This window comes from Anolis sagrei, chromosome 1 (assembly GCF_037176765.1).
Source record: "Anolis sagrei isolate rAnoSag1 chromosome 1, rAnoSag1.mat, whole genome shotgun sequence".
Classification (NCBI taxonomy): Eukaryota; Metazoa; Chordata; class Lepidosauria; order Squamata; family Dactyloidae; genus Anolis; species Anolis sagrei.
The window spans coordinates 338,858,506-338,872,012 of record NC_090021.1 but is presented as its reverse complement, the minus strand read 5'-3'; the positions used below and the strand labels follow the sequence as shown (position 1 = coordinate 338,872,012).

Here is a 13,507-nt window from a genome sequence, read left to right as displayed (position 1 = left end):
GAGCTATATGTAAAGTGCTAGATAGAACTTTTTAGGGAATGGGGTGTCCATAGCTTGCATACCACCTCTAAAGTTCTGACTAAAACCCAAAGCGGATTCTCAGGAACTCTCGGGGCAATTGTTCTCAGCTTATTTACCTACTCATAGCAAAAAGCACAAGGACCATCTGGTCTAACCCCATCTTATGATACACAATCTAAGCCTTCCTGACAGATGGCCGTACAGACTTTGTTTGAAAACCTATAGAGAAGGAGTCCTGAACTCCTGATGGCAGGTGTGTGGCCAAACAGGATGGATTTGCCCGCAGTATTATTGGGGTATTGTCGAAGGCTTTCATGGCCGGAATCACTGGGTTGTTGTAGGTTTTTTCGGGCTATATGGCCATGTTCTAGAGGCATTCTCTCCTGACATTTCGCCTGCATCTATGGCAAGCATCCTCAAAGGTCTGTTGGAAGTAGCAAAAAGGGTTTATATATCTGTGGAATGACCAGGGTGGGACAAAGGACTCTTGTCTGTGGGAGCTAGGTGTGAATGTTTCAACTGACCACCTTGAGTAGCATATAATGGCTTGACAGTGCCTAGAGCAAACTTTTGTTGAGAGGTGATTAGAAATCAGCCATAGCAGAGCACCTGATGAGCCAACCTGGACACAGCATTTTATTTGAGAACACAGAAATGCTGGACCACTCTCACAACCACCATGTCAGGATACACAGAGAAGCCTTTGAAATACACAAGAAGCATGTGGACAATTTCAACAGAAAGGAGGAGACCATGAAAATGAGCAAAATCTGGCTACCAGTATTAAAAAAAACCATATGCCATATATGTGTACACTTGTAATCCGCCCTGAGTCCCCTGCGGGGTGAGAAGAGCGGAATATAAAAGCTGTAAATAAATAAATAAATAAATCTAAATGATGGTAAAAGGTATTTGGCAGCGGAAGATGCTCCTGGAGAGTGTTTTAGCGTCTTTTTCAGAATGTTGGCCATCTGTCAGGAGGGCTTTGATTGTGTCTTCCTGTCTAGCAAAAGGGGGTTGGACTAGATGGCCCTTGGGGGTCTTTCGCAGCTCTAGGATTCTAAGAAAAAGAAGGCAGATGTCTTGCTAGCCCCTAAGTGTGTCTCCGGAGGTCCTCCAGAAGAGTGCGCTTTCCCCCACTTTGCATGAAAGCCCTCCAGTTTGGTTTGGAAAGACTGCGAAACACACACATCGCAGTGATGGATGTGCGGCTGCAGCAGGAAGGCTGCTCCTCACATTAGTGAAATAATAGTCCAAAGGACTCTGGCATGTTTACGTTGGAGGTTCCAGGAACTCTGTTTTCCCGGCTGACTGACATCACCAATGGATTGAGAGAGCTTTGTCCATGGCTTCTACACATCCACTGTTGGTTTGAGACAGTGCAGGAAAGCCGCAAAAGGGCCATTTGTCACGGGAGCAACTTCAGCCTCTGTAATCCATGCAAGAGAATTAGAAAAGGCAGAAACAAGGAACAGATGTTTCAATGCCTGCAACTGGTTTTGCCTGCAGTTGCAATGCGACCATGACCTTGTAAACAGACACAGGACACTGGCTCGGTTCCCTCTAAGGGTGCATCTCCACTCCAGGATCAATACAGTTTGACACCACTATGATTTAACTGTGATTTTAAAAATACTGTTTATGTTTAATAGTGTTTGAATGTTTGCATACTAGTATATTTTTGATTGTATGCTAATGCTGTTATGTTAAGCCGCTTTGAGTCTCCTTTGGGAGAGATAAAGCAGGGTATAAATACAAATAATGATAATGATTGGGTTGTTGTAGGTTTTTCCGGGCTATATGGCCATGTTCTAGAGGCATTTTCTCCTGACCTTTCGCCTGCATCTATGGCAAGCATCCTCAGAGGTAGTGAGGTCTGTTGGAACTTGGAAAAAGGGTTTATATATCTGTGGAATGACCAGGGTGGGACAAAGGACTCTTGTCTGCTGGAGCTAGGTGTGAATGTTTCAACTGACCACCTTGATTAGCATTTAATGGCTTGGAAGTGCCTGGGGGGAATCTTTTGTTGAGAGCGATTTGATGTGCCTGATTGTTTACTCTCTGTTCTTTTGCTGTTGTATTTTTTGAGGTTTTTTAATACTGGTCGCCAGATTTTGTTCATTTTCATGGTTTCTTCCTTTCTGTTGAAATTGTCCAATTGTCCACAATCAGGCACATCAAATCACTCTCAACAAAAAATTTGTATTTGAATTACTTCTAAGCTTATTATTGTATTTATATTCAAATTATTATCTCATGTTTGTTATTGTATGTTTAAATTGATATGTTAATAGTTTAAATTCAGATGTTATGTTTAATATTATATGTGTAATGCGGTATTGTATGCCATGGATTGTAAGCCACCCTGACTGGGGTGAGAAGGGTGGGGTATAAATGTAGTATAATAATAATAATAACCATAAAAACACAATGCAGAACAGAAGAGAAAAGTGGCGAAAGAAGGCTCTCCATGGACAGTTCCTGGCAAAAATTGAGAGCCAAATTGACAAAGAAAAAACATGGCTGTGGCTCACAAATGGGACTCTGAAAAAGGAGACAAAGGAGGACCTGATTCTGGCAGCCCAAGAACAAGCCATTAGGACCTATGCCATCCAAGCCAGAATGGAAAAGTCAATGACAGATCCAAAGTGTAGACTCTGCAAGGAAGCAGATGAAACAATAGATCACACCCTGAGCTGCTGCAAGAAGATCGCACGGACAGACTACAAGCAGAGGCATAACACCTTTGCTCAGATGATTCATTGGAACTTGCACCACAAACTCCATCTGCCTGCGACAAAGAACTGGTGGGATCACAAGCCTGAAAAGGTTACAGAAAATGAACTTCTGAATTCAGACAGGCAGAGTTTTGGAGCACAATACTCCTGGCCTCACGTGTTAAAAAACAAAGTATGGATCGTCGATGTTGAAATCTCAGGTGACAACAGAATTGCAGAGAAACAACTGGAAAAGATGATACGATAGGAGGATTTAAAGATCAAACTGCAAAGACTCTGGCACAAGGTGGTCCCAGTGGTGATCGGCACACTGGGTGCAGTGCCTAAAGACTTTGGCCTGCACTAAAAAACAATCGGCGCTGACAAGATTACCATCTGCCAGTTGCAGAAGGCCACCTTACTGGGATCTGCACACATTATTCGTGGATACATCACAGTCCTAGACAGTTGGGAAGGGTCCGACGTGTGATCCAATTCAACAGCCAGCAGAGTGACCTTGTCTGCTGTGGACTCATCTTGTTGTGTTTCAACTAATAGAATCATAGAATCAAAGAGTTGGAAGAGACGTCAGGGGCCATCCAGTCCAACCTCCTGCCAAGAAGCAGGAATATTGCAATAATAGAATTAAATAAAAGAATAATAGAATTAAATAATAAGTAATCTTGACGCGAGTATAAGCCGAACTGGACTTTTTCAGCCTAAAAAGGGGGCTGAAAAACTAGGCTTATACTCGAGTATATACAGGATTTCAATAGGGTTTACTATTATCCATGGTTTTCCATTTGTTATAAGTTTTGGAACATATCCCCATGTGCATCAGAGGGATACCTTAATGAGAAAATAATGTACCTCTTAGGGTACTTTTATATCAGGCCTGGGCCAACTTCGGCCTTCCCTCCAGGTGTTTTGGACTTCAACTCCCACAATTCCTAACAGCCTACCGGCTGTTAGGAATTATGGGAGTTGAAGTCCAAAACACCTGGAGGGAAGGCCGAAGTTGGCCCAAGTCTGAGTTAAATGCACCCTAGATTTGGACAGCAGACATTTGTAACTTGCTTCTCTCTATTCCTTTCCCTATGAATATTTTGCAGGATCTTCCGATATCTCTCTTGCGCGGGTCAACTGTTGGGATTGGCCGCACGTTTGCGCGCAGCAGAATGCCACCCAATTCCCTACCCTCAAGGTGTTTACAAAAGAACGGAGGTGGATGACGTATTCAGGGATGTGGGGGACCCAGGAGATGCGCAGATTCATAGAATTGTGAGTATACACTTTCTGGATGGGAGATGATTTTGAAGATGATAAGGCAACTTATAGAATCATATAATCCTAGAGTTGGAAGAGATCTGGTGGGCCATCCAGTCCAACCCCATTCTGCCAAGAAGCAGGAATATTGCATTCAAAGCACCCTCAACAGGCCATCCAGCCTCTATTTAAAAGCCTCCAAAGAAAGAGCCTCCCCCACACTCTGAGGCAGAGAGTTCCACTGGTGAACAACTCTCACAGTCAGGAAGTTCTTCCTCGTGTTCAGGTGGAATCTCCTTTCCTTCCTGTAGTTTGAAGCCATTGCTCTATTGCAGTGGTTCTCAACCTTCCAAATGCTGCGACCCCTTAATGCAGTTCCTCATGTTGTGGTGACCCCCAACCACAACATTATTTTTGTTGTGACTTCATAACTGTAATTTTGCTAATGTTATGAATCATAATGTAAATATCTGATATGTAGGATGCGTTTTCATTCACTGGAACAAGTTTGGCACTGGAGGTGCCCCAGTTGTAAGAGATTGTATTGCACGAAATATGCCTTATATGTAAACCTGAAGTCTTCTGCGTGCTCTCGACTTCTCCCCCCAGAAGTGAAATCCCTTGTCCAATGAGGCTGATGTCTCCAAAGGAAGTGGAAGAATATTTAAGCTTCAAGCTCCTGCCGTACCATCATGCTACCGTCTTAGGACTGTTCGATCCAAGTATGACGCAAGGTAAGGCCTTGTCTTTGGTTAGACGCCAGATGTTTTGCAAATAGCGGGTATGTCTTTATTTACGCATGTTGTGTGCGTGGATATCTAGTGAAAATAGACCCAAAATCGTCAAAGGCTTTCATGGCTGGGATCACTGGGTTGTTGTAGGTTTTTTTCAGGCTATATGGTCATGTTCTAGAGGCATTTTCTCCTGACGTTTCGCCTGCATCTATGGCAAGCATCCTCAGAGGTAGTAAGGTCTGTTGGAAGTAGGAAAAAGGGTTTATATATCTGTCGAAAGACCAGGGTGGGACAAAGGACTCTTGTCTGCTGGAGCTAGGTGTGAATGTTTCACCTTGATTAGCATTTCCAGCACATTGATAGCACTTCTAGGCTATCAAATGCTAATCAAGGTGGTCAGTTGGAACATTCACACCTAGCTCCAGCAGAGAAGAGTCATTTGTCCCACCCTGGTATTTCCACAGATATCTAAACCCATTTTCCTGGTTCCAACAGGACTCACAACCTCTGAGGATGCTTGCCGTAGATGCACGCGAAACGTCAGGAGAGAATGCCTCTAGAACATGGCCATATAGCCCAAAAAAACCTACAACAACCCAGACCCAAAATCATTTAAAAAAAAGGTTTTTGTGAGTTGCGCATTTTGCGGAACGAGTGGGTTTGGGAGCTGCATTTTAGCAATTGACTTGTTGCTGCTAGAAAATCTTTGAAAATGATGAAAACTATTTGTAGTTTGTGCAAACTTTGTTCTAGGAGTTTTACGTGTGCAAAAAACAATATTTTCTGCAGAGGAAACAACTTTTTTTTAATAGCAGATGCATCTACAGAAATGACTTTTTTGTACAGAAAATATTCTAGTGGGTTTTTAAAAAATCTGTGTGCACAAAAAGGACAAAATATTTCTGGTGGGAAAATGCTGTTTTCCTTTAAAAAGAAATAAATGTGTTTGAATTTTGTGCAGAATAAATTGTGATCTGCAAAGGTTTTGATCAGTTCAAGATTTTGGACACTTTCCAATAGTTTCTAATGTGATTATCGTCCCTAATTTTTTGAATTTTGGCTCCGTCAACCGCTCTGTGTCTCTTTGGGCGGCTCTTTATTTGCATCCAGAATAACCAAATAAATATCTATATAAATAAAAATGTAATGAGACTTAAAAAGCCAAAATTAAAAAGTACATTACAATGCATGAGCAAAAGCACATATAAATACAGAAACACCCATATATACACATATACACATATCTACACAGAGTGGGCCACAGCAACGTGTGGCAGGGACGGCAGTACTGTAAATAAAAATGTAATGTTTGTTTGTGGGATTAACATAACTCAAAAACCATTGGACGAATTGACACCAGTTTGGACACAACACACCTATCAGGCCAATGAGTGACCATCACTCATAACAACACCGAAAACCACAGCAGAAGAGACTTAAAATGCCAAAAAAATTACATTACAATGCATGTGCAAAACCACATATGTACACAAACACACACATATATACATGCACACAAATATATACATAAACATATACACACATATATGCACATAAAAACACATACACAGAAAGGGGGACGGAAGGAGAGAAGGAGGGAGAGAAAGAGGGAAAGAAGGAGGGAAGGAGAGAAGGAAAGAAAGAAAGGTAGAGCAGGAAGGAAGGAGAGAAAGAGGGAAAGAAGGAGAGAAGGAAAGAAAGGTAGAGAAGTAAGGAAGGAGAGAAGGAGGGAGAAAGAGGGAAAGGAGGGGAGAAGGAAAGAAAGAAAGGTAGAGAAGGAAGGAAGGAGAGAAGGAGGGAAAGAAAGAGGGAAAGGAGGGAAAGATAGAAGGAAAGAAAGAAAGACAGAGAAGGAAGAAAGGAGAGCAGGAGGGAGAGAAAGAAGGAGGGAAGGAAGGAAAGAGAGAAGGAAAGAAAGAAAGATAGAGAAGGAAGGAAGGAGGGAGAGAAAGAGGGAGAGACGGAGAAAAGGAAAGAAATTTAGAGAAGGAAGGAAGGAGAGAAGGAGGGAGAGAAAGGGAAAGAAGGAGAGAAAGGAAGAAAGAAAGGGAGAGAAGGAAGGAGGGGGAGAACGAGGGAGAGAAAGAGGGAAAGAAGGAGAGAAGGAAAGAAAGAAAGGAGAGAAGGAGGGAGAGAAAGAGGGAAAGAAGGAGGGAAAGGGAGAAGAAAAGAAAGAAAGGTAGAGAAGGAAGGAAGGAGAGAAGGAAATAAAAAAGTGAAAGAGGAAAGAAAGGAGAGGAGGAACAGAAGAGAGAAAGGAGGGAGGGAGGGAGGGAGGGAGGGAGGGAGGGAGGGAGGGAGGGAGGGAGGGAGGGAGGGAAGGAAGGAAGGAAGGAAGGAAGGAAGGAAGGAAGGAAGGAAGGAAGGAAGGAAGGAAGGAAGGATGGAACCAAAGAGCAAAGTAAGCAAGAAAAGAAACAGGTAGAGAAGGAAGAAAAAAGAAGGAAAAGAAAAAGAGGGAAGGAAGGAAAGAGGGAAGGAAGGAAGGAGAGAAAGAAAGAAGGAGAGAAAGAGGGAGGGAAGGTTGGCCACAGCAACATGTGACGTGCACAACTAGTTTGTTCGTAAGGAAAAATAAATAAAATTGTGTTCTCTTGTTGCATTAGGCAGCCTTCTCTCTCAGAGGCCGTCAACACTGTAGAATGAATGCAGTTTGACACTGCCTTTAACTGCACGGCTCAATGCTATGGAACCACGGGAGTTGTAGTTTTACAAGGGCTCCTTCTCTGCCAAAGTCTGGTTTGTTTCTGTTTTGACAGCGAGAGAGGCCTTCGTTGCAGCTGCCAAAGTGCTGGAAGGAACCGTCATCATTGGGATCTACTATGAAGAAGATGCTGCCACTCTGTATGTTTTTTGTTTGATTTCCTTGGATTTTTCTAAAGAGGGAATCAATCTAGCAGGACTTTAAGGTTATCTATCTGACTTTAGCATGAGCTTTTGCAGAGTATAGTTTGCTTTCCCAGATGTACAAACACCTGATTTCTTCTACCATGAATTATAAGGGATTTCAACCCACGTCGTCAGGACTTTTTAAAAATCTGATATGTCTTTGATTTGGAAGATGGGAATAAAAAGTTGCAGCTATTGCTGGGAATTGTCATTACGAGGGTTGAATGAAAAGTAACGCCTCCACCTCCTCAACAGATGGCAGTACTGGTATGCTTGTTCAGTAGACTCCCCTCTACAGTACTGAACAAGATAGGTACTGGCTTGTTCAGTAGACTCTTCTCTACAGTTCAATTTTGGCAGGAAGTCTTAGCATTGAATGGTTGTGTTGTTAAAGTGCGAAGTATGGAGCCCTGCGCAGACGGTTGGTCAATGCGACTTAAGCAACGTATGTGGCAGGTACTGGCTTGTTCAGTAGACTCTATTCTACAGTTCCATTTTGGGGGGGAAGACAGCATTGAATGGTTGTGTTGTTAAAGTACGAAGTTTGGAACCCTGTGCAGACGGTTGGTCAATGCGACTTAAGCAACGTATGTGGCAGGTACTGGCTTATTCCGTAGACTCTTCTCTACAGTTCCATTTGTGTTGTTAAAGTGCAAAGTATGGAAGCTTGCGCAGACAGTTGGTCAATGCGACTTAAGCAACATATGTGGCAGGTACTGGCTTGTTCAGTAGACTCTCCTCTACAGTTCCATTTTGGCGGGAAGCCTTAGCATTGAACGGTTGTGTTGTTAAAGTACGAAGTATGGAACCTTGCGCAGACGTTTGGTCAATGCGACTTCAGCAGCGTATGTGGCAGGTACTGGCTTGTTCAGTAGACTCTCCTCTACAGTTCCATTTTGGCGGGAAGCCTTAGCATTGAACGGTTGTGTTGTTAAAGTGCGAAGTATGGAACCTTGCGCAGATGGTTGGTCAATGCGACTTAAGCAACGTATGTGGCAGGTACTGGCTTGTTCAGTAGACTCTCCTCTACAGTTTCATTTTGGCAGGAAGCCTTAGCATTGAACAGTTGTGTTGTTAAAATGCAAAGTATGGGACTCTGCGCAGATGGTCAGTCAATGCGACTTAAGCAACGTGCAGTCATTGAATTCTTGACAGCAGAAGGTGTCACCCCAAAGGAGATTCATTGGAGAATGCAAGCTGTTTATGGGGATTGTGTTGATGTGAGTACTGTGCGTCATTGGGGGAGTAAGTTTAAAGATGTTGAGGTGGGAACATCTGACTTGCGTGACAAACAAAGAGTTGGACGTCCTCTGACAGCAACCACCGAGTTTCACAAGCAAAAGGTTGACAGATTGATTCAGGACGATTGTCGTATCACTCAGAGAGAAATTTCAACCATAATCAGCATTTCGCAAGAACATGTGGGTCACATTATTGCTTTGCTTGGCTATCGGAAGATCTGTGCACGATGGGTACCCAGGATGCTGACGCCTGAAATGAAAGCACACCACAGCAGAACTTCAGAGACTGGATCTCACCACCATACGACATCCTCCATGCAGTCCAGATTCAGCGCCGTCTGACTTCCATCTGAAATGAAAAGAACATCATGATGCTTCTGATGAAGACGTTGAGAGAACTATGAGATGCTGGTTGTGGAAACAAAGTGTCGACTTCTTCCGTGACGGCTTCAGAAAACTTATTCATCATTGGCAGAAATGTATCCAATTGTCTGGTGATTATGTGGAAAAGTGGATAGTGGTAGTTAAAGAGCACATTCTAAGGATTATTTCTGCGTTTGATTTATGAAAATATTCCCATCCAAACCCAAGTAACGAAGGTGGAGGCATTACTTTTCATTCAACCTTTGTACAGAAGAAACTCATAGGAAGAGATCCTGCCAATTTCCAGCATCCTTTATCTCCATGTTACCTTATATCAGCAATTGGAAGAAACAATTGTTCAGATTACTCCACAGCAGACAGTAGAGGGAGTCAAAGCTATTTGCAAGTCTATTATATACTACTAGCCATCCCCTTCCATGCGTTGTGGCCCACTCTGTGTATATGTGTTTCGTGTGTATATATGTATGTTTGCATATATATATATATATGGGTGTATATATGTATGTGTGTGTATTTGTGTCTTTATATGTGTACATGCATATTTTGTATATGTGTATATATTTGTGTATATATGTGTGTTTGCTTATATATATGTGTGTGTGTGTGTGTATGTGGGTGTATATATGTGTGTGTATTTGTGTGTTTATATGCGTACATGCATATTGTGTATATGTGTGTATATATTTGTGTATATATGTGTGTGTATATATTTGTGTATTTGTGTGTTTATATGTGTACATGCATATTGTGTATATGTGTGTATATATGTGTGTATTTATGTGTGTGTATATATTTGTGTATTTGTGTGTTTATATGTGTACATGTATATTGTGTATATGTGTGTATATATTTGTTTATATATGTGTGTTTGCTTATATATATATGTGTGTGTGTGTGGGTGTATATGTGGGTATATATATGTGTGTGTATATATTTGTGTGTTTATATGTGTACATGCATATTGTGTATATGTGTGTATATATTTGTTTATATATGTGTGTATATATTTGTGTATTTGTGTGTTTATATGTGTACATGCATATTGTGTATATGTGTGTATATATTTGTTTATATATGTGTGTATATATTTGTGTATTTGTGTGTTTATATGTGTACATGCATATTGTGTATATGTGTGTATATATTTGTTTATATATGTGTGTATATATTTGTGTATTTGTGTGTTTATATGTGTACATGCATATTGTGTATATGTGTGTATATATTTGTGTATATATGTGTGTTTGCTTTTTATATATATATATATATATATATATATATATATGGGTGTATATATGTGGGTGTATATTTGTGTGTTTATATGTGTACATGCATATTGTGTATATGTGTGTATATATTTGTTTATATATGTGTGTATATATTTGTGTATTTGTGTGTTTATATGCGTACATGCATATTGTGTATATGTGTGCATATATTTGTGTATTTGTGTGTTTATATGTGTACATGCATATTGTGTATATGTGTGTATATATTTGTGTATATATGTGTGTTTGCTTTTATATATATATATATATATATATATATATATATATATGGGTGTATATATGTGGGTGTATATTTGTGTGTTTATATGTGTACATGCATATTGTGTATATGTGTGTATATATTTGTGTATATATGTGTGTTTGCTTATATATATATATATATATATATATATGGGTGTATATATGTGGGTGTATATTTGTGTGTTTATATGTGTACATGCATATTGTGTATATGTGTGTATATATTTGTTTATATATGTGTGTATATATTTGTGTATTTATTTGTGTATATATGTGTGTATATATGTGTGTATATATTTGTGTATTTGTGTGTTTATATGTGTACATGCATATTGTGTATATGTGTGTATATATTTGTGTATATATGTGTGTTTGCTTTTATATATATATATATATATATATATATATATATATGGGTGTATATATGTGGGTGTATATTTGTGTGTTTATATGTGTACATGCATATTGTGTATATGTGTGTATATATTTGTGTATATATGTGTGTTTGCTTATATATATATATATATATATATATATATATATGGGTGTATATATGTGGGTGTATATTTGTGTGTTTATATGTGTACATGCATATTGTGTATATGTGTGTATATATTTGTTTATATATGTGTGTATATATTTGTGTATTTATTTGTGTATATATGTGTGTATATATGTGTGTATATATTTGTGTATTTGTGTGTTTATATGTGTACATGCATATTGTGTATATGTGTGTATATATTTGTGTATATATGTGTGTTTGCTTTTATATATATATATATATATATATATATATATATATATATATGGGTGTATATATGTGGGTGTATATTTGTGTGTTTATATGTGTACATGCATATTGTGTATATGTGTGTATATATTTGTGTATATATGTGTGTTTGCTTATATATATATATATATATATATATGGGTGTATATATGTGGGTGTATATTTGTGTGTTTATATGTGTACATGCATATTGTGTATATGTGTGTATATATTTGTTTATATATGTGTGTATATATTTGTGTATTTATTTGTGTATATATGTGTGTATATATGTGTGTATATATTTGTGTATTTGTGTGTTTATATGTGTACATGCATATTGTGTATATGTGTGTATATATTTGTGTATATATGTGTGTTTGCTTATATATATATATATATATATATATATATATATATATATGGGTGTATATATGTGGGTGTATATTTGTGTGTTTATATGTGTACATGCATATTGTGTATATGTGTGTATATATTTATTTATATATGTGTGTATATATTTGTGTATTTATTTGTGTATATATGTGTGTATATATGTGTGTATATATTTGTGTATTTGTGTGTTTATATGTGTACATGCATATTGTGTATGTGTGCTTGTCTATATGCATATTTGTGTGTATATATGTATGTATGTGGATATGTATATGTGTGTGCATGTATATATATGTATGTATGTGTGTATATGTGTGTGTGCATATATATATACGTGTGTGTGTGTATGAATATGAGCATATGTATATGAGTGTATGTATATATGGTGTATTTTTTGGGTTTTTAAGTGTGTATATGTGTGTGTTTGTGCATATATATACGTGTGTGCATGAATATGTGCATATGTATATGAGTGTATGTGTGTATGTATATATGGTGTATTTTTTGGGTTAAGTCTGTTCTGCTGGGGTTTTGTGTGTGTGAGTTTATGGGTGATGGACACTCATTGGACTGTTTGGTGTCTTGTGTCCAAATTTCGTTTCAATTCGTCCAGTGGTTTTTGAGTTCTGTTAATCCCACAAACGAACATTACATTTTTATTTATATAGATACAGATTGAGTATCTATCGTTTCTCCAGAAACACTGGTGACAAATGTGACTTTGAAATTGCTCATTTCCCCTCTTGCATTTTCCCCCAGCTCCCAGAAATATGCCGTCCCTCTTCCAGCGCTGCTCTTTGCTAAGCCTGAAACTCAGAAGCAGGGCTTTGTTCACCTCTCCAATGATGAGACCCAAGACATTGTCAAATCCATCCGCCGTGTTCTTCTGGAAACATTTGTGAGTACTGCTTCAGCTTCTGCCTGACGTGGAATAGGGTCCTAATGCCATGACCACTTAATACAGTTCCTCATTTGTGTTGACCCCCAACCATAACATTATTTTCATTGCTACTTCATAACTGTCATTTTGCTACTGTTATGAATCAGATATGTGGGATGTATTTTCATTCACTTAACCAAATTGGGCACAAATACCTGATACACCCAAATTTGAATACTGATGGGGTTGGGAGGATTTATTTTGTCATTTGGGAGTTGTAGTTGCTGGGATTTATAGTTCACCTAAAATCAAAGAGCATTCTGAACCACACCATTGATGGAATTGAACCAAGCTTGGCACACAGAACTCCCATGACCAACAGAAAATACTGCAAGGGTTTGGTGGGCATCGACCTTGAGTGTTTGGAGTTGTAGTTCACCTACATCTAGAGAGCACTGCGGACTCAAACAATGATGGATTTGTTGGCACGAATACTCGATATGCCCAAATATGAACACTGTTGGAGTTTGGGGGGAAATAGACCTAGACATTTGGGAGTTATCATTGCTGGGATTTATAGTTCACCCACAATCAAACAGCATTCTGAACTCCACCAACGGTGGAATTGAACCAAACTTGGCACACAGAACTCCCATGACCAACGGAAAATACTGGAAG

General features: G+C 39.1%; 1 protein-coding gene across 2 annotated transcripts in view; it reads left to right on the top strand.

The window, feature by feature from the left end:
- TXNDC16 (thioredoxin domain containing 16) overlaps positions 1–13,507 on the top strand; it is a 61,793-nt gene that overhangs the window by 36,746 nt on the left and 11,540 nt on the right. For both annotated transcript variants that reach the window (XM_067463113.1, XM_067463111.1), the window contains exons 15-18: positions 3,851–4,019; positions 4,614–4,738; positions 7,498–7,582; positions 12,709–12,847. In XM_067463113.1, coding sequence (XP_067319214.1) covers positions 3,851–4,019; positions 4,614–4,738; positions 7,498–7,582; positions 12,709–12,847 — 518 coding nt within the window. The remainder of the gene's footprint in view (positions 1–3,850; positions 4,020–4,613; positions 4,739–7,497; positions 7,583–12,708; positions 12,848–13,507) is intronic.